This window comes from Notolepis coatsorum, assembly GCF_963971535.1.
Source record: "Notolepis coatsorum genome assembly, chromosome: 5".
NCBI lineage: Eukaryota > Metazoa > Chordata > Actinopteri > Aulopiformes > Paralepididae > Notolepis > Notolepis coatsorum.
Genome location: NC_140169.1, coordinates 77,774,294 through 77,800,989, shown reverse-complemented (window position 1 = coordinate 77,800,989; position 26,696 = coordinate 77,774,294). Strand labels below are relative to the sequence as shown.

Genomic DNA, 26,696 nt, shown 5'->3' with positions numbered 1-26,696 from the left:
ACCAACATTCCTCCCAGGCTCCTCATTCATTTCTTAATATCATACTTACTTCCTATTAATCTTCCATTTTTGTGTGGAGTTTGTACATGCCCCCCCCCCCCCCCCCCGGTTACCCGTCGGTAGTGTGATAGTAAAAGGGTTAACCTTCTGTAGTGTGGCAGTGAAAGGGTTAACCCGGCTGCTGTCGTGTGGCAGTGAAAGGGTTAACCTTCTGTGTATTGTCGCAGTGAAAGGGTTAACCGTTTTGGCAGTGCGGTAGTGAGGCTGGGTCAAATGTAGAGGAGGGGATTAATAAACATATATAAACATTATCACTACATTATAGGCTGACTGGAAAAGTTTTATATCTATCTATATATAATTGAGCAAACATTGGGCGGGATCCACAAAGAATGGATTGCACGGTGCTAATTGCACCCTTACTTACAATTCATGATGAATTGAAAATGGGAGACCCTGATGTAAACAAGACAAAGGTCTTTCTCTGGTCTGCAATCCCCTTATTAACAATTGTGTGTATTGAGCCGTACTGTACTGTACCCATTCTGCAATCTGTTAATAAAGTTTTCAATCGCCTGCAATTAGCACCGTGCAATCCATTCTTTGTGGATCCCGCCCACTCTCTTTGACAGGAGACACCTTACATCTTGTGAGGTGTAGGCCAGCCTGACGAATGATTATCTGCATGCTACCTCCTATCATTTCAACTTGTTGTTGGGTCAATCTATGGAGATCATGAATTGCTGTTAAAAATGAATGAATGAAAATAACTAATTTCAATATGCTATGGACCAGAAGTGTATAAATGATAGTCATTCATAATCGGATGACACGGGTAGAGCCTAATACTGTATATAATATAATGTATAATTATCACATATAACCATGATTGGATCTCTTTGGCCTTGGTTGAAGTTATTCTGACGCGCTCTGAACATAGGCTTGCGTTTGTGTGCTTGTATCTAGATTCACCAAAACATGGGTCCAAAATGTCATTTTCAAATGGGTTTAATATATTTTTCAGATAGTTTCCTGTTTTTTCCATCAGATCCTGTCGAGGAATATCGGCCGGGTGAAACACCTCTACAAAGCAATTTGGCCACAGTCAACGATACGGTACATCAAGAGCTGCTTACAGTGGGAGAGTCCATGCAGGAGTCTCATGGCGTTCCTGGTAGGTGTTTTAAGTGTTTCCTCAATGTGCATAACCTGCATTTATCCCTCTCCCTCGCTCTCTCTCTCTCCCTCCCTCTCTCTCCCTAAGCCCTGCAAGACAACTGCAGTCAGTCCAACCCCTCCTTGAACTCTCTTAGCAAGAATCTTAATCAATGCTGAGTTGGTGCTGCAGCAAGGCGAGCACTAGGCAGGCATGGAAGCAAGGCATGGAAGCAAGGCTGGTTCAGTCATCTCCACCTCCCTCCCTCCCTCCCTCCCTCCCTCCCTCCCTCCCTCCCAGTTTCTTTAGTGTCCCAGCTCTAGCATTTAATGTGTTCTGGACACAGAGACACTCTAAGCCTCAGCTGGAAACAGTCCCACTGGAGTTGAGATGGAAGTCTATTATTTTATTTGTATTTATTTATGTATTAACATCACACACAAAAAATACATAATAATAACCATATTGTGAAGGAGAAGTTGGAAGCCTAGAGGCTTATCGAGAACTTCCCCTGTTTTGTAAAATCAAAACATACAAAAATATACATATTATTTAAAAAGAATACCAGTAATACATTCAAAAGATATGTTAACGCAAACATACATACACACAGTACATACATGTGTATACTGCGTACATAATAATAGATAACCACCCACCCACCTGCCTACAAACCTATTCTTGTGCTACCTCCCCGACAACTCATTAACCCTGCGTCCAATCCGCACACCGTCACACTTGCACCTTATTATCCATCGGCGGACCGTTCCAATTAACCGGCCCTTACGAGGTAGAGAGCGCTTCCTCCGGACTGCGGCCGCTGTGTCCGGTTTACGAGACGATGTCGTCTGAAGAGGAAGAAGAGGGTGGTGGCGTAGAGTTTGTTGACGCCATCGTGCACGTTTTGAAAGTGGACGCCGGCAGTACTTTGCGGTCGTTCCTCCGCACTCTTTATTAAATCAAATGCCTTAAAATTGGAAGATCTTGTCGATCTTAGCACTGCAATAATAATGTACAAAGCACATAAGCACTCACTTCCAAGTGGCATTCAGGAGTTGTTCCAGACTAGAGAGAGCCGGTATAGACTTAGGGGAACTTGTGTCTTCAATATCGCAAAGGCAAGGACAAATGTAAAAAGTCGATGTATATCTGTTAAAGGGGCAACATTATGGAATAGCTTTGACAAAGAAGTAAAAATGTGTAGTTTGCTACATACTTTAAAAAAATTATTCAAATATTGATTGATTGATTGATTGATTGAAAACTTTATTAACAGATTGCAGAATGGGTACAATACAGTACTTAACACAATTGTTAAGGGGATGCAGACCAGAGAAAGACTTTCGTCTTGTTTACATCAGGGTCCACCATTTTCAATTCATCAGTTAATATAAGGTGATACATAATATAAAACCTCATTATTATCCTAGTTATATTTCATCTATAACATAGCTGTGTTCAAATAGTGACAAAGGGAAAAAGAAAAAGAAAAACATATATATATAAAACAAGAAAAAGTATTTAAAAAAGAAATAAAACATGTGAGTGTACGTTTTTTTTTGTATCCACTTTTTTTCTCTTTCTATTTTTCTCCCATCCCAATTTAGCCGTGCCAATTCTCCCCTCCCCTGTCTTGATCGTTGCTCGCATGTGCCCCCCATTGGCCGGTTGTAGGGAGGATAGAAGCCTTGCATCACGTGTCCCCTCCGATACATGTGTAGGCAGCCAGTCGCATCTTTTCACCTGCCAGCGCGGACTCTCATTTGGCGAGGAGTAACGTGTAGGAGGCTCACACTGCCCCTGCCATTTTCCTGTCTCTGCTGTGCAGGCGCCCCAACCGACCTGTAGGAGTCGCTGTTTACAACGTCCAGATTACCACCCATCGACTTCCCACCCGCTAACTCTGCAAATTTTTTTAGTATGACGGCCGGTCCAAGCCGGAAGCAACGCCGACAGCCGGATTCGATACCGGTGTCTCATGCGTTGACGAGCGCAATGTCCGCTGCGCCACCCAGCCGCCCAAATGTGTATACGTTTTGTACATAAAACGAAATTTTTCTAACCTTTGCTAAATAGTTGTGTAAATAGTGTAATGTAATGTAAAAAGAGTAGGCAATTATAAGCCTCTGCTTCAGCCTACACCTTTTTGGTAATTTAAATGTTTTCGTTTTTTTGTAAGTTCTACTACTATGCTTTAAAAAAAAATCATTCATTCATTCATATAGCATGCATTGAGTTTGTAGGCAGAAGGAAGGGTCAAAGAACGTTCCTTGTGTTTTTACCGACAACGTCCTGTAGATGGCGCTAAAGCTTTTTGTCAGCCCTCTCGGTGGAGCTTGGTGGAGGCTGGTTAATAAGGCAGAGAGATGATGATGATGATCAGGGGCGGACTGGGACACAAATTCAGCCCGGGACATTCAGATGCACCAGCCCACGCACCGGCCCCGAAACTGGCCCACACAACGGCCAATTGTCCAGTATTAAACAACCCAAGGCTGTGGCTAAGGAGTCAACATCAGGGGTTGGGTGGGTGGGGGGGGGGGGTGGGGGGGAACTGTACATCGGAGGTGGTTGGGTGGGGGGGGGGGGGGGGGGGGAACTGTACATTGGAGGGGGTTGGTTTTGGACATTTACAGGGGCCAGTTTCGAATTGCAGTCTCCCGTAGGTGTTCTTTGAAAGTGGTTTTGAAAGTGGGTAGTGATTCACATTCCTTTACAGCTTTAGGTAGGGCGTTCCACATTGATGGAACGCCCATTGCAAGTTGCTGTACTCTGTTGTCTACTCTAAGCCATCCTAGGTTGTCAAAGTGGGCAGGGGTGAGGTGGGTTCTAGGAGTAAGGTCAAGCAGTAGTCTGACCAGTTTGTTTTGTGATGTTTGTAATTTAGTTTTTAGCGCCTTTGAGGTGCTTTGGTACCATGAGGTGCAAGCATAGTTGTAGTACCCTTGAATGAGTGCTCCTGCCAGAGTCTTCAGGGTATTCTTGTTTACCAGAGAGGAGATCCGGTACAAGAATCTAGTTCGTTGGTTGACTTTTTTTTATTACATTGGATGCCATTGTGTCAGTGTCAGTGAAAGGGTTAACATTCTGTGTATTGTCGCAGTGAAAGGGTTAACCGTTTGGTAGTGTGGCAGTGAAAGGGTTAAAGACTGTAACGCCTCAAGTTGAAATGGAGAGCAGTTGCGGTTAGGTGGCCGAGCGGAGATTGCGTTCGTCACCAACCCCGGAGCTGTGAGCTGGATTCGCCTGTTCGAATCCAGCTCACAGCTCCGGGGTTGTCACCAACTTGGCTGGCCGTTCACACTAATACAATTGGCTGTATTAGAGGGTGGGAGAAGCTGGCGGGGTGGGTCCGGGTCGTTGTAAACAGCGACTCCTACAGTTCGGTCGGGGCGCCTGCTAAGCACGGATAGGACCTGAGGGCAGGGTTCGAAATTAACGGGGGCTTGGGGCATAATGCCCTTGAAAATGGACAAAATGCCCTCGAAAATCAGTTAAGGGGGGCACTTAATGCCCCCGACAGTTTACTAATTATATATATTTATCCGGTAATGGAGCGTCTGTGTATCGTACGGTTCAGATGACGCGCAAATAAAAAAATTCATTTGGCGGAGCCGGTGTTCTGCACTGGCTGCAGGCAGCAGCAGCAGCACTGCAGCCAGCCAGGTGCTAGTCAGTTTGTGTAAAAATGGCACGCACAATATAAATCAATCTTCATTACGACTTTAAAAACATAGCCATTAACATTACATAGGCCTACACACATCTTGCCATAGCGTTAGCAGTTTGTACAATGTTTGTAGCTGTTAGCTAGCTAGCCCTTCACAACAACAGCTAACACCGTAGCTACTAGCTACTGTAGCAGAGGAGGAAATGGGAGTCTGAGAGGCGGGGTGTTTAAAGACAATGATAGGCGTTTATTTAACATCCAAGAAGGCTAACATACAACTGTGTTTTACTAACTCCAACCGGGACTATTATCGCTTTCGCGCTGCTTGTTGATGTTATGAACTGCTCCTAACGTGACCGGAGCTGAAGGTGCCACACGCTTAAATGTCCGTGGGGACCCGGCGCCAACCCATAGATAGTTCCAACTCACCGAATTACGTAATCCACCACAGTTGCACTCAATATTTAAATAATGTTAGTCTAAATAAATGTAGACAGAAACATAATAATTTCAAGCAGAAAACGAATCTTTCCATTAAGAACTGACAATCAGGGAATTTAAACATGGTTGACATTGTTTTTGTGTGTTTATATTAATTAAAGAAAGGAAAGTCTAGTGCTGGCTGAGCATATTGTTTGTTTGCACTAAGTTAATACTTTGACAAATGTAGCCTATATTTTTCAGTCAGTTCGGTCTTTGTGTGCCAAACATTATTTAAGGCTGTAAACACTGTAAACCTTTTATTTTATTTTTAATAAATGAGAAGCATGTTTAGATTTGAGTGTTACATTTTTTTTTAATGAAAATTAACGTATATCGAACTGAAAACCGTGACCCCAAAATCGTGATACGAACCAAACCGTCCATTTTGTGAACCGTCCCACCCCTACCGTTTATCATAAAAATTCAGTGCCCCCGAAATACAAAAAAAAGCCCCCGAAAATCAATTAAGGGGGGCAAAAAAAGCCCTTGAAAAGAAATGTTAATTTCTAACCCTGCCTGAGGGGGATAGTGTGATCCTTCCACACGCTACGCCCTCTCAGTGAGGATCCGCGCTGCCAGGTGAAAAGAAGCGGTGATTGGCTGGACGTGTGTCGGAGGAAGCACGTGGTAGCCTCCACTCTCCCAGATGATCTGACTGTGGGTGGTAAGTGCGCAGCGACCAGGAAGGGACTGGGAATTGGCATACGACTAACATTGGGATGGGAGGAAATCGGAGGAAAATGGAGGGGGAAAAAGATAAAATAAAAAATGGAGAGCAGTTATCACAATCTTTATGACAGGCATTTTTCTACCTTATACATTTCCAGCAAAGCGTGACCTGCCACCCCGTATTCTCCCAGTCACTCAGAAGGCACCGCTAATAAAACACAACCCTTTTAGCAGGGGCACTTAGTGTTTCGGGGCCGTGACTTTGGCTTGCGATGAGGGAGACAAGAGCGTGCTTGGCTTTTTGCACATTAAAGTGGGTTGGGGGGGGGATATCTGCCATCTTTTATGTCAGCCGGTGCTTCAGAGCAGAGTGATGCCTTCAACAGATGTTCACTTCTATTTCTATTAACATCTAAAAACATGTAAATCCTCCCCACGCCAGTTGGCACCGCGCCGCCTCGGACGGTGCTGCCTCCATTTTTTTCAAAACTTTGTTTATTGGAGTTTTTCATTGCAATGTGAAATGAGCAGAAAGACTCAGAAGAAGCTTCTATCCCCAGGCCATCAGGCTGCTCAACGAACAATAAACACTATGCAACAACCATCAATTGCACATAGCACACACACCCACACGCACACACTCACTTAAACAAACAACACACTGCAGCACCCACTCTCCACACTTTAGATCACACAAACACACTTTATATTTATTGATAAAGGATTTGCACTACAACTCGTACACCTACTGTAAATTGTACCTAAATTGTACCTCATCCCATTTCTGCTTTGCACTATATAGTATTGTATATTAGTACACTGCATAGTGTAAGATCCTGATCAAACTGGCCAGCAGGCACGTGCACACATAGAGGCCAAGGGGTGCCTGAGCACCTGCCTTTTTGAGCCTCATCAAAAAAGTGCCCTTTTTGAAAAAAAAATATATTTATATATATATTAGGGCTGTCAGTTTATCGCGTTAATTAGATTAATTAATTACACAGCAAATTATCGCGTTATGAAAATTAACTCAAAATTAATTACAAAAAAAGTTTTTTTTTTTTTTTTTTAATCATATTTTTTTTGTATCTCATTCATTCCATAAGAATGTAGAATACACATTTACAGATTTTTTTTTAATATGGTCCATTTGCATGTTCTTGGTATCTGATTCTAGGGACATCTATGAATCTCAGGGAATGTATTCCCAGTGTCAGAAATACTGTGGTCTAGATCCACAAAGAATGGATTGCACAGTGCAAGTTGCACCCTTACTTACAATTCATTATGAATTGAAAATGGGGGACCCTGATGTAAACAAGACGAAAGTCTTTCTCTGATCTGCATCCCCTTAACAATTGTGTGTATTGAGCCGTACTCCATTCTGCAATCTGTTAATAACATTTTCATTCAATCACTCAATCTGCGCTGTGATTGATTGAATGCAAATTTTATTTTGAGTAAATTGAAATGAACCAAATGAGAATATCAATATTTTTTTTGTTATCTTTGACTGTGAATAACACCATGCTCAAATTGACCAGACCTGAAAAATCTAAGCAAATTAATAGATGGAAGATGATTAAACAGAAGGTTTTGTAGATACAGTACTGAATTCTGCCATCCGGACACATGCAATTTGAAATATGATTATAGAATATAGAATATCAGGCATAAAATGGTTATGCGATTAAAATGCGATTAATTAGATTAATTAATTACAAATCCTGTAATTAATTAGATTAATTTTTTTAATCGCCTGACAGCACTAATATATATATATTTTTTTTTAACGTTACGCATATAGACTGCCCTTCCAACTGAAAAATGTCAGGATATAATCAAAATATTAGGTAAAGAGAGAGAGATGCCCCATATTCCATTGCAGTTTGCACGGCCTCCTCAGCGTACCTCTCCGCGGACCTATATATTTTATGCATAGCGTGGGTGGTGATGATGATGATGATAGAAACCGCTGTTGAATGCTGGTATTACACTCATTGAGGGACACGAAGAAGTCAAGTCCGATGGGATTTGGGAATCTCAAATACAAATTGGGATTGGAATAAAAAATGCATTTATATTAAACAATACAGAATATACAGCACTTCTTGGGGTCTGTAGGGTAAGCACTTATTCCCTCCCCCCTGAACATTTATGGAGATGTATGGGCCTTTTAAGTCAGTGATAAAAGTGTCTTTCAAGGATAAGTGAGCTCCTGCACTGATTATTATAGTTCAATATTCAATATTTGATCACCAAAACCGCCCAAAAAGCATAAAAAGGGGGCTCCCCGCCCGGAAAGGGCCCTTGAAAATCGCCCTTGCGCGCTACGTGCGCTCGGTTAATATATACACACAAGTGTAGTGCCCTTTTCAGCCTTTGAGCACCTGCCCCTCTAAAGTCCTGTGCACGTCCCTGCTGGCCAGTATCACGTCTTCGTCTGTTTGGCCCTCCAATTCCTCTGCGTTGTCATTTTAATGGTCCTGACGTCTCAGATACTGGCAGATAAGATCCTTATCTCCCCCGTTAGTGCAATCCATAAACCATACTAATTCTCCACCTCCGTAAGAATTTGACACTTCGACACCGTGAGATACCTTATGAGGAAAAGCGTTGTTTTATTGCTATAAACAGAACCTCATAATCAGATGTTATCAGATTGTATCGTCCTTGAAGAGTCTATTCTAATGATCTTTCGGTGTGTTCGTCTATCGTCCTTTTGTGATTCAGTCCAATAGTGTTCAGGCCTGTTCGTTAGCCTAACCCTCCTCGCGTTAGCCGAAGCTACTGTAATGATGATGTGGCATTCTCCCTCCCCCCCCCCCCTCCGTGGTGGAGGAGGAAGAGTCTCTCCTGGTTCCTTCCCTCTTAGTCTCAGCCAGATTTTAGTCCTACTCGCTCTTGGTCAGATTCTAGTCTGCCCTCCACCCGGAAACACCGTTCGACTTATAGATGTTCGTCGTCGCAACGACGGCCCCGCCTTCTGGTTGTCATGCGACGTGTTGTCATGACAACTGCTAACCTTTCACACATTAAACGTTTCATTCACTGTTGCATTAAAATAAACCCCTCTCCCTCGCTCTGGGCCTACAGTACACTTATCAGTTTGTCCCTGCAAGGAATGCAAAACATTGGGCTGGCTGCTAAACATTCTGCAGTGCTGGCTACTGCCTCTTCTTCTATCACCGTTTTCTAAAGCGAACCATGCACATTTCGTTACCACCGTTTTAGCTGTGGTCATCTCTCCCCAATCTATACATCACATACATTGAAAAAGCACCCCAAATCCTTCAATAGTATATTGTTATATGGTAACTCAGTTACGTCTATTATGCATCGAACATTGTACATATGTCTATACTGAACACTGTGACCTCATTTTTTACTTCTAATTTACATGCTATACTATGTTATTTTATTTCATACTTATCTTGTCTTGCACAGTCTCTGGAGCGTAACAGTAAGAAGCATTTTGTATAAAAGTATTCTGTACTTCTGTATGACAACTATTAAAGAAACTTGAACTTGAAACTTGAGCATGAGGTCAAACTGTACACATATATGCCAGACGTATTGCACATTGCACATATCGCTGCTGGCGGGACAAAACTTCATAACTCCATTTCTTATTTTTTTTTTTATATAAATCAACTCCGTAGATCATCCTCCATATGTGTGTGTGGGTTTTACAAAGTTTAAACAATGGGAAAGCATTAAACCGATCATCTGTCTAAACCTCCTAACTCTATTCGCCCTCAAATCTGTGTTCGTTTTTTTCATCTGCTGAAAAGTTGGGTTTTTGGAGTTACGAGGTTTTGTCCCGCCAGCAGCGATATCTACTATAAGTAGTCAAAATATAGGTCTGTTGAATGTAAACAATATACATATTGCACAGAGCTACGTATAAGTAGTCAATATTATATAGGTCTGTTGAATGTAAACAATATACATATTGCACAGAGCTACGTATAAGTGGACAAAATATAGGTCTGTTGAATATAGACTACAGCGAGTATGCCACAAAATAAATATATAGATATTGTTTTGGACATACAGTCAATTGAACAGATATGTACACTCAGGTCAAGGACTGAACAGCAGAAAGAGAGGAATGGAACATTGCTGCCTCTCTGACAGGATTATTTTATGCCTCCGTTTAGCCGTACAATTGAGACATCGGAAAACCACATTTCTTTATCCTTTTATCCGTTTCCCTCAAGCCACACAGGTGGAATCTGCATTAGAGGACGATTATGGACGCTCGCTCGTGGCATATTCACGCATGGATTCCCCGCGTCTCAAGTGAAACGCTCGCCCGGCTGCAATGTACACAAGATGAGAGAGGGAGAGCAATTAAACTAGGGTTGGGACTTTATTGCATTAATTTCGATTAATTAACTACATAAATGAATCATGCATTTAATCGCATGATGATTTTTCTTTATTGTGTAAGAATGTTACCTTTCAAAGGAGAACAGACTCATGCAAGTATAAAGTATAATAAATAGCAAATAACTTTTTTTCTTAGTCTGGTTTGTTCATAAAAATATATTAAATAAGAGAAATTGAGATCAATCAAGATTTTTTTTTTTTTCAATGGTCAACTGTTCTGGAATGTACTTGAAAGTACTGCGTTTTACTTTTACCTCGAAAGTGGCTGAGTTTACAAAAGGTCCTTTGCGCTATATATATATATATATTATTCCTAAAATTGCTGCACTTTGTTAAAAATTGCATTGATCTGTTGGTCTGTGTATAGCTAATACAGGATTTTGCTGCTTAAACGTATGTATAATGTATATTCATTGATTCACTCGTTTACCAAAATTAATTTGTTTTGTTTGTAATTCAAAGTTTATGTTGTTTTCAAGAGCAAGGAATATTAACTTTGATGATGTGAGGATATCTACTGTCAGTGGCTCTTGTATAGAGAGTCACTGAGTATGAATATGTTGGCCTGTGGCTTTATGAGAAATTAACATTTAAGTTCCATGTGGACAATCTTGCCTCTAAACTGCGACAGAAAATTGGTTTCCTGTACAGACACAGATCCAATTTTCCTCTATTTAGTAGAAAAAGAATTGTGGAATCAGTCTTCTTATCAGTTTTGGACTATGGTGATGTAATTTATAGGCATGCTGCGGCATCAACTCTTAAACCTCTGGATTCTGCATATCACTCAGCTCTCAGATGTATAACTGGTGACAGATATGATACTCACCATCGTGTCCTGTATGATAGGGTGGGTTGGCCTTCTCTTGCAGAAAGGCGCAACAAACACTGGTATTTATTTATTTATTTATTTATTTTTAAAGCCCTTATTGGTAAACAACCTGTTTATATCTCCTCACTGTTGGATTGGAATATTGGAACCTATTCAACTCGATCGAATGACTGGATGGTTCTTAGGGTTCCTCAGATTTGTTCTGAGCTAGGGAAGTCAGCCTTTTCCTTTGATGCCTCTAACTCATGGAATGTCCTTCAACTCACGCTGAAATTGGAGGTTCTCCCTTCCCTTGGAATGTTTAAACGTATGATTTCAGACCATTGTGTGACTACCTGTAACTGTTTTAGTTGATATTTTTTTAATTATTTTGAAAAGTTTAAACATTTTTACTCTGGTGTTTAAATTTCTGTGAATATTGTTTTTATTATGTACTGTACAATTGTTGTTTCTGTAAATGAGGGAAACCTCAGATGCTTACGATTTTAAATAAAGGTTGAAAAAAATGAAATGAAATTTGAATAGAAAATTCTTTGCTTTTTCGCATCAAATATTGATATGCGATTAATTTCAATTAACTATAAAGTCTCGAATTAATTCGATTAACATTTTTAATCGAGTCCCACCACTAAATTAAACTTAAGTGGTTAATGTCAATGCATCTACAGGGGGGGGGGGGGATAGATAGGCTGCCCAGAGTAGAATAGAAACCGTTCTCTATAGTGGTAGTCATGGGCATGTGAAGAGAAAGCCAAGGCTTTGATACCAGTAGGGTACCTTTCCATCCGCTTGACCAATGCCCTTGTGATCAATATTGGATCCAATCAACCTATAGACCAGTGGTTCCCAATCCTCTCCTCGAGGCACCCCAGCCGTTCCATGTATTTGTTAAATTCCACCACCAGCACACCTGATTCAACTAATAAAGGGCTAGTTAAGTTGAATCAGGTGTGCTGGTGGTGGAATTTAACAAATACATTGAACGGCTGGGGTGCTAAGAGGAGAGGATTGGGAAGCACTGCTATAGACTATATAGTAGATTAAGGTGTTTTAAAAAATGTTCTAAACCCATTCTCCGTCAATACCGCGTTAAGGCGTGTTTCTCCGCCATGCGTTGTCTGCCAATCACGGCGTAAGGCGTGTTTGAGATCAATATTTCATATTTTCGTCATGGTATTCATATTTCACCCACGGAGTCTTGGCTGATGCTGTCTGAGCCAGCACAACTCTGCAACGCTTCAATACTGCCACCTGGTGGCCGATCGGCGAGTTGCCAAACCGGAAGTGCCCGTTGGAGCTCGGTCCGTCCCCTAATTTCGTCCGGCCACTTGTTTATCATCCCGGGGCTCAATACAGACACGTGGATATGGATCTTTGCCATAACTCAATAATCAACATGATTTGGACGTGTATTAGTAATATACAAACCGGAAATGGATCGCATCGATCAACATCACATAATTGGGATCTGTTTGCTCCACTCTCATCGCCCAACGTTACGAGGAGACTAGGGGTGGGAATCACCAGTTTCATCACGATACGATACGATATCGATTCTTTGGACAACGATACGATATTTTCCGATATCACAAAATCTGCCACGATACGATACGATTCGATTCAGGTGCCTGCGATCAATATGAGACGATATTATATGCCCATTTAACACAATCAGTAACATTTAAATCAACAACAAAAAAGGCAATGGAAATAGACCTCCTGATCACTGTTTTTGGTTCGTTTTTCTGTTTTTTTTCGATATTAATATCCTATCACACCACTGTATTTTGGCTGGAAAAGGCATATTGGGAGTCAGAAGGTGCAGTACCGGCCAGATCCTGTTAGTGGGGCTATAGAATGCAGTAACCCCCCCTCCTTCCCAGTCCCTAGTGGACCTCTGCTGCTCTCTCTATCAGCTTAGCTTAGTTAGCTCACGCTAACGCAACGTTAATTTCGGTATTTAACGCGACGTGGGCATAAAGGAATGGCGAGGATGGAAAACATGTTAGATGCATTTGACCCCTTGTGGGGGAAAAAACAACAGTCACTTTTTTCGGGCAAAATAGGCGGACTCTGAAGCAATGTTGTCTAACGTCTACACAAGCTGAGCTGCACTGAGCTACTGTTGTTGTTGCAGGCAGCCGGGCGGGCGGATATGCTCACGAGGGGATTTTCAAAATAAGAGTATCGCAATATGAATCGATCTTTTTACGTTGCATCGATCCTATTTGATAATTGATGATAGAGGAGACTGACGTGAGTTTCAGCGTTTTTCTTTATCATTTTCGATCCAAACTGCTCTGATCAATATATCACCCATACTACATAAATCATTTAACGTAGGTCATTGAATTATAAACGACCCCCCCCCCCCTCCTCCGTTCACCCGCAGATGATCAGTCATGACGTTTAGGACCATGTACAGTTGACATTTTTAATATAGCATGGATCGGTATCAAACTGCATTTGATAATCTAATATATGCATTTATGCCTATATCTCACGTTCTATGAAATACTGCAGAAAACGATAAAAAACATATTTATACTCTAGACGGTATTTTAGTATGAATGTGTGAATGAAAAAGTAAAACATTCCTACATCCTGAACGATAGATAATTGATGTTGAATGGGCCATAGTAATGTCAATTTAACAATACAATTTAAAAAGTTATAGCCCTGCAAAGAAGGTGAACATCTCCATAGACAAATAGCGCTGGCAGAGGATGGTTTAGGATGGTCAAAGTGGTGGCAGAGAATGGGTTAATGAAGGGAAACTTGTCTTTGTGTCTTGACTCTCTGCTGCAGGTGTTTCTGGTGACTGTGTGGTACGTGGAGCCCTACATGGTGCCCCTCCTCCTGGTGCTGGTCCTCTCATCCAACTACTACTCGGGTGCCTCAGGGTGGGTCAGCTCGGTGAGTGCAGACTAGAGGATGACATCTTTTCGGGATTCCCGCGGGATGGGAGTCGATTTCACTTTGAATCCCGTGATTGGGCAGGACCGGGAGTAAAAGTCAACGGGAGCAGAAGGGAGTGGGAACTATGACAACAAAATCAACGGGATTCGGACGGGAGTGATACGTCGGTGCGTCACTAATGTAAATGTTTGGTGGTTTTATATTTAACTATGGCAGACATGATGTGACCCATGTACTGCATATTTTATACTGAGGAAGAAAAAGGGAGCAGGATTGGTAAACGGGAGTGGGATGGGAGTGGGATTCTATAAAAGTTTGTCACGGGATTGGGATCAGTCCTCTATGGGAGTGGGAGGGAGTGGGATTTTTTTTAAACTCTCACTTGGGATTGGGATGGGATGGGATTATTGTGGGAGTGGGAAGGAGCGGGAGTCAAAATCCACTCACATGTCAGCCTCTAGTGCAGATATTATTCGCAATTAATCATAAAAAATCTTTAAATCGTAAAAAGAAAGTCAAATTTTATTTCAACCAAAAATGCTTAAAGGAAAACTCCAACATTTTGGGAAATTAGCTTATTTAACATCTTCCCTGGAGTTAGACAAGAAGATACATACCTTTTTTGTCTCTGTGCGTGCATTTTAGCTTTGGGAATAGACGCTCCGTTAGCATAGCTTAGCTTCATCACTGGAAGTGGGGGAGGGTTAGAGCCTTACAGTGCCTTACAGTGTATTGCAAGGTCTGACATTGACCAAACTTGATATGCATGACCTTGGTGGGCTCTAGGTCAACTCCTGAAAAGGGGGTCAATGTCAGACCTTGCAATCAAAAGTTAGGGGTGCACTGAAATTATGGCAAGGGTTATTAGCCTCCTAACTTTTGATTGCAAAGTCTGACATTGACCCCCTTTTCCGGAGTTGACCTAGAGCCCACCAAGGTCATGCATATCAAGTTTGGTCAATGTCAGACCTTGCAATACACTGTAAGGCACTGTAAGGCTCTAACCCTCCCCCACTTCCAGTGATGAAGCTAAGCTATGCTAACGGAGCGTCTATTCCCAAAGCTAAAATGCACGCACAGAGACAAAAAAGGTATGCATCTTCTTGTCTAACTCCAGGGAAGATGTTAAATAAGCTAATTTCCCAAAATGTTGGAGTTCCCCTTTAAACAATAATGTTAGTGATAGAAGGGAACTCATTTTGTGCAAAAATGGAAAGCTTTTCAATTTCCAATGCGGCAGAATTGTTACAATAGCCGATAATCCATTTTCCCAATGATAAATCCCTATAGGGGTGGAACAACCAGTGACGTCAGACTACACGTCAGACAGACGCACGCACGCGCGCGCACACACACACATATCCTACAGCACTGTGTGCAACGGTTTCTGTCCACACCCAGCATCACCAGAGTGTTGTGCTAATAGGGAGGTGTAGTCTGACGTCACTGGTTGTTTCACCCCTATAGGGATTTATCATTGGGAAAATGGATTATCGGCTATTGTAACAATTCTGCCGCATTGGAAATTGAAAAGCTTTCCATTTTTGCACAAAATGAGTTTGCTTCTATCACTAACATTATTGTTTAAGCATTTTTGGTTGCAATAAAATTTGGCGATTGTTTTTTAGGATTAATTGCGAATATTTTCATGTTGCTCTATAGATTGTGGATGAATAAGCACAGAAAGGTACACCGTGCAAATGTTAATGCTTTATTTGTTTTAAACGAGACGATTTAGAAATGGGCAATGGGGAAATACATTGCGTTGGACAGAGGGTGGAACACGGAAAAACGGCAATGACGTAACCACTACACCTCCCTATAGACCAGGAAGTAACCACTACACCTCCCTATAGACCAGGAAGTAACCACTACACCTCCCTATAGACCAGGAAGTAACCACTACACCTCCCTATAGACCAGGAAGTAACCACTACACCTCCCTATAGACCAGGAAGTAACCACTACACCTCCCTATAGACCAGGAAGTAACCACTACACCTCCCTATAGACCAGGAAGTAACCACTACACCTCCCTATTGGGGGTTTATATGAGTAAGATAACAAAAGATCTTCACAGGTCAGTGGGAATGACGGTCCCGCTGCCCTGCCTCTGGTGGTACCATTCTATGGGCACCGCCCCAGCCCTAAAATATCTCCGAGGTCATCGGGTCAATAAAACCATGCAAGAATATACAGCGGAGGGTCTCTCCCCCCCCCCCCCCCCCCCGCTGCTGTGCGTAATTGTTTTTTCTTTTTTCTTCTTTTTGCATACAAAGTGTCACATTATAACTCACACGTTACCATTGTTGTTTCAGGACATGATGGACTTAGGAGATGAAGACGAGGATGACGAGAAGGTATCTTCTGGGCCCCTGCAGACAGACAGGCAGCAGCTGCAGACAGACAGGCAGGCAGCAGCTGCAGACAGGCAGGCAGGCAGCAGCTGCAGACAGACAGGCAGGCAGGCAGCAGCTGCAGACAGACAGGCAGGCAGGCAGCACCTGCAGACAGACAGGCAGGCAGCACCTACAGACAGACAGGCAGGCAGCAGCTGCAGACAGACAGGCAGGCAGCAGCTGCAGACAGACAGGCAGGCAGCAGCTGCAGACAGACAGGCAGGCAGGCAGCACCTGCAGACAGACAGGCAGGCAGCACCTGCAGACAGACAGGCAGGCAGCAGCTGCAGACAGACAGGCAGGCAGCAGCTGCAGACAGACAGGCAGGCAGCAGCTGCAGACAGACAGGCAGGCAGCAGCTGCAGACAGGCAGGCAGCAGCTGCAGACAGACAGGCAGGCAGCAGCTGCAGACAGACAGGCAGGCAGCAGCTGCAGACAGGCAGGCAGGCAGCAGCTGCAGACAGACAGGCAGGCAGGCAGCACCTGCAGACAGACAGGCAGGCAGCACCTGCAGACAGACAGGCAGGCAGCAGCTGCAGACAGACAGGCAGGCAGCAGCTGCAGACAGACAGGCAGGCAGCAGCTGCAGACAGACAGGCAGGCAGCTGCAGACAGGCAGGCAGGCAGCAGCTGCAGACAGACAGGCAGGCAGCAGCTGCAGACAGACAGGCAGGCAGCAGCTGCAGACAGACAGGCAGGCAGCACCTGCAGACAGACAGGCAGGCAGCACCTGCAGACAGACAGGCAGGCAGCAGCTGCAGACAGGCAGGCAGGCAGCAGCTGCAGACAGACAGGCAGGCAGCAGCTGCAGACAGACAGGCAGCAGCTGCAGACAGACAGGCAGGCAGGCAGCACCTGCAGACAGACAGGCAGGCAGCACCTGCAGACAGACAGGCAGGCAGCAGCTGCAGACAGACAGGCAGCAGCTGCAGACAGACAGACAGACAGCAGCTGCAGACAGACAGGCAGGCAGCACCTGCAGACAGACAGGCAGGCAGCAGCTGCAGACAGACAGGCAGGCAGCAGCTGCAGACAGGCAGGCAGCAGCTGCAGACAGACAGACAGACAGGCAGCAGCTGCAGACAGACAGACAGACAGGCAGCACCTGCAGACAGACAGACAGGCAGCACCTGCAGACAGACAGGCAGGCAGACAGCACCTGCAGACAGACAGACAGACAGCACCTGCAGACAGACAGACAGACAGCACCTGCAGACAGACAGACAGACAGGCAGCAGCTGCAGACAGACAGACAGCACCTGCAGACAGACAGACAGACAGACAGCACCTGCAGACAGACAGACAGCACCTGCAGACAGACAGACAGACAGGCAGCAGCTGCAGACAGACAGACAGGCAGCAGCTGCAGACAGACAGACAGACAGGCAGCAGCTGCAGACAGACAGACAGACAGGCAGCAGCTGCAGACAGACAGGCAGCAGCTGCAGACAGACAGGCAGGCAGCAGCTGCAGACAGACAGGCAGGCAGCACCTGCAGACAGACAGGCAGGCAGCACCTGCAGACAGGCAGACAGACAGGCAGCAGCTGCAGACAGACAGGCAGCTGCAGACAGACAGGCAGGCAGCACCTGCAGACAGACAGACAGGCAGCACCTGCAGACAGACAGACAGGCAGCAGCTGCAGACAGACAGGCAGGCAGCACCTGCAGACAGACAGGCAGGCAGCACCTGCAGACAGACAGGCAGGCAGCACCTGCAGACAGACAGACAGGCAGGCAGCAGCTGCAGACAGACAGACAGGCAGGCAGGCAGCAGATGCAGACAGACAGACAGCACCTGCAGACAGACAGACAGGCAGCACCTGCAGACAGACAGGCAGGCAGCACCTGCAGACAGACAGGCAGGCAGCACCTGCAGACAGACAGGCAGGCAGCACCTGCAGACAGACAGGCAGGCAGCACCTGCAGACAGACAGGCAGCAGCTGCAGACAGACAGGCAGGCAGCACCTGCAGACAGACAGACAGATAACCAGGCAGCAGCTGCAGACAGACAGACAGATAACCAGGCAGCAGCTGCAGACAGACAGACAGACAGACAGACAGATAACCAGGCAGCAGCTGCAGACAGACAGACAGATAACCAGGCAGCAGCTGCAGACAGACAGACAGGTAACCAGGCAGCACCTGCAGACAGACAGACAGATAACCAGGCAGCACCTGCAGACAGACAGGTAACCAGGCAGCAGCTGCAGACAGACAGATAACCAGGCAGCAGCTGCAGACAGACAGACAGATAACCAGGCAGCAGCTGCAGACAGACAGACAGGTAACCAGGCAGCAGCTGCAGACAGACAGGTAACCAGGCAGCAGCTGCAGACAGACAGGTAACCAGGCAGCAGCTGCAGACAGACAGACAGGTAACCAGGCAGCAGCTGCAGACAGACAGACAGATAACCAGGCAGCAGCTGCAGACAGACAGACAGGTAACCAGGCAGCAGCTGCAGACAGACAGGTAACCAGGCAGCAGCTGCAGACAGACAGACAGGTAACCAGGCAGCAGCTGCAGACAGACAGACAGATAACCAGGCAGCAGCTGCAGACAGACAGACAACCAGGCAGCAGCTGCAGACAGACAGACAGGTAACCAGGCAGCAGCTGCAGACAGACAGACAGATAACCAGGCAGCAGCTGCAGACAGACAGACAGACAGGTAACCAGGCAGCAGCTGCAGACAGACAGACAGAGAGGTAACCAGGCAGCAGCTGCAGACAGACAGATAACCAGGCAGCAGCTGCAGACAGACAGACAGATAACCAGGCAGCAGCTGCAGACAGACAGACAGATAACCAGGCAGCAGCTGCAGACAGACAGACGGATAACCAGGCAGCAGCTGCAGACAGACAGACAGACAGGTAACCAGGCAGCAGCTGCAGACAGACAGACAGATAACCAGGCAGCACCTGCATACAGACAGACAGATAACCAGGCAGCAGCTGCAGACAGACAGATAACCAGGCAGCAGCTGCAGACAGACAGGTAACCAGGCAGCAGCTGCAGACAGACAGACAGACAACCAGGCAGCAGCTGCAGACAGACAGATAACCAGGCAGCAGCTGCAGACAGACAGACAGACAACCAGGCAGCAGCTGCAGACAGACAGACAACCAGGCAGCAGCTGCAGACAGACAGACAACCAGGCAGCAGCTGCAGACAGACAGACAACCAGGCAGCAGCTGCAGACAGACAGACGGATAACCAGGCAGCAGCTGCAGACAGACAGATAACCAGGCAGCACCTGCAGACAGACAGACAGACAACCAGGCAGCAGCTGCAGACAGACAGACGGATAACCAGGCAGCAGCTGCAGACAGACAGACAGATAACCAGGCAGCAGCTGCAGACAGACAGACAGATAACCAGGCAGCACCTGCAGACAGACAGACAGACAACCAGGCAGCAGCTGCAGACAGACAGACGGATAACCAGGCAGCAGCTGCAGACAGACAGACGGATAACCAGGCAGCAGCTGCAGACAGACAGACAGACAGATAACCAGGCAGCAGCTGCAGACAGACAGACAGACAGATAACCAGACAGACAGACAGATACAAGGCTGATGCAACTAGATGTTTACAGAACAGCATAACTAATGACGTGCCGCCGCGGTCAAAAGATATAAAAAAATCATTAGTAGAGAATAAAAGGCTTTGTTAACATGCAACCTCAGATACAGATAAGATATGAACCACTTCATCTTTTTCTTCTTTTTTTGGATAATGCAAAGTCCAGGTCCTACTTTAAAGAGCCTTTCCTCCGGTTGAAGCCGATGTTTTCAGCCAAAGACGACGATTTTGAGAGTGCCCCGACTTTGATTTCATATTTATGATCTGTGAGAGATCCCAAATTGATGCTAAATCTGTTTACTGGTAAAAAAAATATTTAATTTTGAGGAAGCCTTTCATGCCACAGACTGTTTAGTTAATTGATTGCTGTTAATTATTTTGCAACAGCTTACATTTGAGGTGCAGCGGTTCGAGAATCTCACAATTAGATTGGGTTTCTTGGGGTCACAATTCGATAAAAAAAATCTATTCTCGATTCAATACATGCATAGATTCTAGATTGCTTGTTTTGAGTTACTTTTCCCATTTTAAAATGTACATTTAAACATTTAAATACCATATTATGGACAATCTTGCCTGTAAATTGTGGCAAATAATTGGCTTTCCAATGATTAGCAGGAAGGGCGTTATTATGGATTATGGAGATGTGATTTATAGAAATAAATGCTGCTCCTTCCACTCTGAAACCTATAGACATGGTTTATCATTCTGTCTATCATTTATTGCTGGTGATAGATTATGATACTCACCACTGCACCCTGTCTGACACGCTCACACGCTTATGTTTAACCCTTTCACTGCCACACGACAGCCGGTTAACCCTTTCACTGTGACAATACAGAAGGTTAGCCCTTTACTATCACACAACCAACAGCGATGCTCCATCATTAGCTCCGCGGATGCGGAGCTAATGATGGAGCATCGCCGTCGGTTGTGTGATAGTAAAGGGTTAACCTTCTGTCGTGTGGCAGTGAAAGGGTTAACCGGCTGTCGTGTGGCAGTGAAAGGGTTAAGGTCCCCAAAGTGCAGACTGAGCTTACAAAGTCAGCCTTTTGTTTCAATGCCCCAGCGTTGTGGAATGATCTTCAACTCGTGCTAAAATCAGTACTAATAATTTGAAAACATGATTTTGAATCTCCCTGCTTCAGTTTGGAACTGCATCTTGATTATTTTGATATTTATTTATTTTCCCTAATGAATGTTTAATTATCTAAACCGATTTTCTTTTCCTTTTATTTTCTTTATTTAGTTTTCTTTATTTATTAATTTTGTATACACCTGTAATCTCAACATTGCAAATGAGGGTGACCTCGATGTATTCTCGAGAATTTAATTTGACGGCACTAGACGGTTCGTTTTAATAGGTCTCACACAAAGAAAATGTTTTGGGGTAATTTATTAAATTGATTAGATCTATTTTAATGTGAATAGATTTTTCCCCCACCCCTAACTTACACGTCATTTAATGCTGCAGGAATCGAAGAAGAGAGGTTTAAAAGAGAGATTTCACCTCGTGAAAGATACCGTCATCACTGTTCAACACATCTTGGAGGAGATTGCAGGCTTCGGGGAGAGAGTTAAGAAGTAAGCCCTACCCTAAATTGAATATCTATTCTATTCATATAGAATATATTTAATCTACTGTAAAAATGTTTTTGTCTGCATACTTATTTTCATGTGAAACTGTAAATATTTGCACTTTCAGAGTTTAAATGTTCATCTAATTGTTAATTGTTGCTCTTCATACTTTATTTCTCAGTACTTTTAACTGGTCTGTCCCGTTCCTGTCCAAACTTGCCTTCCTGGTGCTTGTTATAGCAACAGTCGTGATCTACTTCATCGGGATCCGCTACCTTATTTTGATATGGGGTGAGTTAAACACCTTATTAATTTGATTGTTTGATTCATCCATTTAAAAGGGATATTATATCAAATATTGCAACAAATTCCCCAATCATGCCATGTAGAATGTGGAAATACATCTATTCGTAATAATTTAAGTCTGAAAGAGTGAAAGTCAAAAGAACATGGGTACCCTCTACTACTACTGCCTCGCTTCAAGTTCCTTGTCAGCAGAGGTCTTATGCTTCTGGTTTTCCTTTTTTATATAATCATAGATATACAACTAACCAAGAGTCTAGTGGTAATGATATGTTTATATGAACTGTTTTTTTTTTGTACTCTAAATTTCTGTTTTAGGTATCAATAAATTCACCAAGAAATTTCGGAACCCATACGCAATTGACAACAATGCGGTGCTTGATTTCCTCACCAGGGTGCCTTCAGATCTTCAAAGGGTAAGCCCCCCAGGATTAGCAATTCAGGAAGCTCAAAATCCCTGAGTCTCTCAACTTTGCATTTTACTGAAATAACTCCCAGGCATTCTTCACTGTTGCCTGTATAATTTGCTTCATCTGTATAATTACGGCCCTTTCATTCCTACTTGTGTTTTTATAATTCCTTTTTGCCGTTTTAGCTTCACGTTAGCTTTCCACTAACACAATGTTGCAGAGCGTGCACCCTGAGATCAATCGGTAGTTTGTTCGTTCTTTTTGCATAGCTCCGGGACGCATCACTCTCACTCTCTCTCGCTCTTGTTTTTGTATCACGGGCTACTCAACCGGCCCACCCGGGATTTCTCCCAGCGCTCCTGCTGTGTCCACTGATGTGTCCCCTCACTCTACCCTCCTCTGGGACACATCAGTGCCGGTTCTACCGGGTTTAACCTGCATCTCACCACCTGCATCTGTCTCTGTGTCTCCGACTCCAGGTCCAGTACACTGATCTCAATCCCCCCACCGCCCATGGCTCGTTGAAGAAGACGAGTTCCTCGCTCTCCGCCAACCGTCCACACTCGTTGAAGAAGACGAGTTCCTCGCTCTCCCCCAGCCGTGCATACCCGTTGAAGAAGACGGGTTCCTCGCACTCAGCCTAGTGAAGAGCATGGCCTACTTAGCTGTCCCGCTGGACATAATGGCAATGTCGTGGACACTGATGAAGACCGAAGCCCCCAATAATGTGGAAACAATGTTTTTCCTGAACAGATCTTCAAGCAACTACAGTATATTGGAACAGTACTACTGGGTTTCTTGTCAGGCATATCTTCCACTGGTGGACAGTTTCAAACCAGGGGGCACTGGTGGATGGTTTCAAACCAGGGGCCACTGGTGGACAGTTTCAAACCAGGGGGCACTGGTGGATGGTTTCAAACCAGGGGGCACTGGTGGATGGTTTCAAACCAGGGGGCACTGGTGGATGGTTTCAAACCAGGGGGCACTGGTGGACAGTTTCAAACCAGGAGGCACTGGTGGCTGGTTTCAAACCAGGGGGCACTGGTGGACAGTTTCAAACCAGGAGGCACTGGTGGCTGGTTTCAAACCAGGGGGCACTGGTGGCTGGTTTCAAACCAGGGGGCACTGGTGGCTGGTTTCAAACCAGGGGGCACTGGTGGATGGTTTCAAACCAGGGGCCACTGGTGGATGGTTTGAAACCAGGGGGGCGCTGGTGGATGGTTTCAAACCAGGGGCCACTGGTGGATGGTTTGAAACCAGGGGGGTACTGGTGGTGACGCAGAGCTTTCAACTCCTCATTTCCAACATTACATAAAGATGGCCTTTTACTAGGGCTGGGTGATGTGAAATTAACATGTGGTTGTTATCGTTCATTTAGATGACAAAATTGTGCACAATAATATCACAATATCATAATGTCATCATGATATGATATCCTGGTACATTACCATAAAGGATACTATTGAATAATTACCCAGCCCTACCTTTTTCTCAAGACCGTAAACATATATATGGCAGTATTCTGTTTACTAAGTACTTTTCTTAAGCAAGTTTACAAGCAAGGCTTGTGTAGCCTATGTGTTGATCACTGGAGAAAAGGTTTTATGTTATTTTTCAAATGTTGTATGTTATATCTAATATATATGATATATTGTATATTATAATCTTTTAAGAAAATCAAACGCTGATTTCCCAATTTTTACCACTTTTCTCAAGATTGTGACCATTATAATGTGTTTTTAAAGTAAGACTAGGTTTAACTCTGACTTTATATTTTACTGAATGTATATATGTTTGTAATAACTTATTTCATGTTATCTGAGTTTTAACTTTTTTAGGGGAGCCATTTGAGATTTTCCTACTTATATACATCCATATATAAGATACCAAAATCACCATATGATGTATAACTGATTATGTTTATTTGGATAAAGAGCTGTATTTACATACAGTATTGATGCCATTTACTTGCTGTGGTATGCGATTATTATACAATAAAGACGGATTGCAATCTTTGAAGATAATGGCGGTGCTGATGGGGTATGTGTGGTTATAGGTGCTGTTTGGATACTTCAGGTGTACTGTGCTTATTCCATCTTGCAAAGGGGTTGTTGCAAGGGGTACAATCTGGTCTCAATCCTAAGGTCGCTTTCACACAGGGGCTGTTTGGTCCGGACTTTCGGACCAGAATTCGATAGTCCGGTTTTTCGGGTCTGTGTGAATGCGCGTCGAACTCGGTTCGCGGACCAAACAGTCGAACTCTGGTCCGCCTGAAAACGTAGGTCTCGGTTCGGCTTCATCGAACCAAATATAGGAAGTGATTATTATTACCACTGCTCGCAGCACTCACTGCAAAACAAGCACACTGCATCTAATCTCTCTATCTATCTATCTATATATCTGTGCATCTTGGGAAGAAGGAAGAAAAAACGCGGCTTATTATTATTACCGAGGCGCGCGGCTTATTATATTATTAATAAAACGGCTACTTGTGGGCACTCATAAAAACGCAGTGGTCTACAAGTTGTTTAGCGAGAGGATGGTGGTAATGTGCTTCAATAGAACAATGGATCAATGCCATGTCAAAACTCGGCTCCGCTGATCTGGAGGGCTCGCAGTCCACACAGACACACACACACGCGCACGCTCGCGCGCGCGCACACACGGGATCGCAGCCACACACACATTTCCACTGTCCAATAGACAAGCGCCCTTTTCGACCGCGTGACATTGTTCAGAAGGTCTCGGTCCGCCTCACAGATATGTGTGAAAGCAGGCGAACCAAATGAAGAATGCAACAATGTTGCAACTTCACCCCCAGAACCGCACAGAGTCCACCAAAACTATATGTGAAAGCGAAAGAACATGTCAAAATGTAAAAAGAAAATTATAATAAACATGTTAAAAAAAAAGCAGAGTTTGTTAAATTAAAGTTTGCATAATTAAAATGTATTTAAAATGCCACGTTGGGGCCCACACAGGTCTTCATCAGGGGGTCATCATTTTGCACAAACTCCACAACTGGATTGTTTCAAATGAGACTTGCATTTTACATTTTGGATTGAGACCTTTTTTTTTTTTTTTTTTTTTGACCTTTTGCTAGTGACTGGTGACTATAACAAATGGGCAGCACTGCACACCTATTATGCATCAGTATTTCTTATTTATTCACCGACGAGGACCGTCTCTATTAGGGATGTCCGATATTATTGGCCTACCGATATTGGCATTAAAATGTAATATCGGAAATGATTGGTATCGGTAAAAAATAATGAATTATTTTTTCTAAATATAATTTATTTATTTATTTAACCTTTATTTACCCAGGCAAGCAAGTAAGAATAAATTCTTATTTTATTTATTGTCAAAAGTATGCATAATGTTGTGTTAATTCCACAACAAGAGATATGTTAAGTAATAATATATATAATAATTAATAATATGTTAATTACCTGAAATTATTCCGTTTTTGGGGGGGGAAACTCCACATATATCGTTATCGGTTGATATCGGTATCGGAAATTAAGAGTTGGACAATATCGGTATATCGGATATTGGTAAAAAAAAAAAAAGCCAATATCGAACATCCCTAGTCTCCATCTCTTAACACTTTGATCGCCGGGGTTAAATTCATAATTTACCATCCCTCGCCAGCCCTATTTAACATGGAGAAGTTCCCCTTCTTTGCAGGGCTATAACTTTTTTAATTGTATTGCTAAATTGACATTACCATGGCCCATTCAACGTCCTATATCTATTGTTCAGGGTGTAGCAACGTTATACTTTTTCATTCACATATTCATACTAAAATACGGTCTAAAGTATAAGTATGTTTTTATCGTTTTCTGCAGCTTTCTCCAGAACTTGATTTATAGCCCTAAATGCATTATATTGATCAAATAGTTTGGTAGGAATCTGTGCGAGATAAAAAATGTCAACTGCACGTACTTCTAGAAGTTACTACGTATGATCTGATGTTGACCGGATGGGCGGGGGGTCGTTTATAATTCCGTGGGCAACGTTATATCATTCATCTAGTGTGGGTGATATGATCATTAGAGCAATTCGTAAAGAACACGTTGACAAATAACGCTGGATCTTACCGTATCTTCCTCGTAGCGTTGGGCGATGAGCGTGGAACTGAAATATTACCATTATGGGATGTAGAAATACCCGATCCATTTCCAGGTTGTATAATAGTATATACGTCCAAATCATGTTTATCGAGTTATTGGCAACGGATCGCTATCCATTGTGTCGAGCTCGAGTCCCGGGACTTATAGCGAGTGATCGGACC

General features: G+C 43.9%; 1 protein-coding gene across 2 annotated transcripts in view; it reads left to right on the top strand.

The window, feature by feature from the left end:
- mctp2b (multiple C2 domains, transmembrane 2b) overlaps positions 1-24,378 on the top strand; it is a 133,715-nt gene extending 109,337 nt beyond the window's left edge. For both annotated transcript variants that reach the window (XM_084314952.1, XM_084314951.1), the window contains 7 exons: positions 1,049-1,174; positions 14,014-14,121; positions 16,443-16,484; positions 21,583-21,692; positions 21,868-21,977; positions 22,308-22,405; positions 22,879-24,378. In XM_084314952.1, coding sequence (XP_084171078.1) covers positions 1,049-1,174; positions 14,014-14,121; positions 16,443-16,484; positions 21,583-21,692; positions 21,868-21,977; positions 22,308-22,405; positions 22,879-23,043 — 759 coding nt within the window. In that variant the 3' untranslated portion in view covers positions 23,044-24,378. The remainder of the gene's footprint in view (positions 1-1,048; positions 1,175-14,013; positions 14,122-16,442; positions 16,485-21,582; positions 21,693-21,867; positions 21,978-22,307; positions 22,406-22,878) is intronic.
- The last annotated feature ends 2,318 nt before the right edge of the window (positions 24,379-26,696 follow it).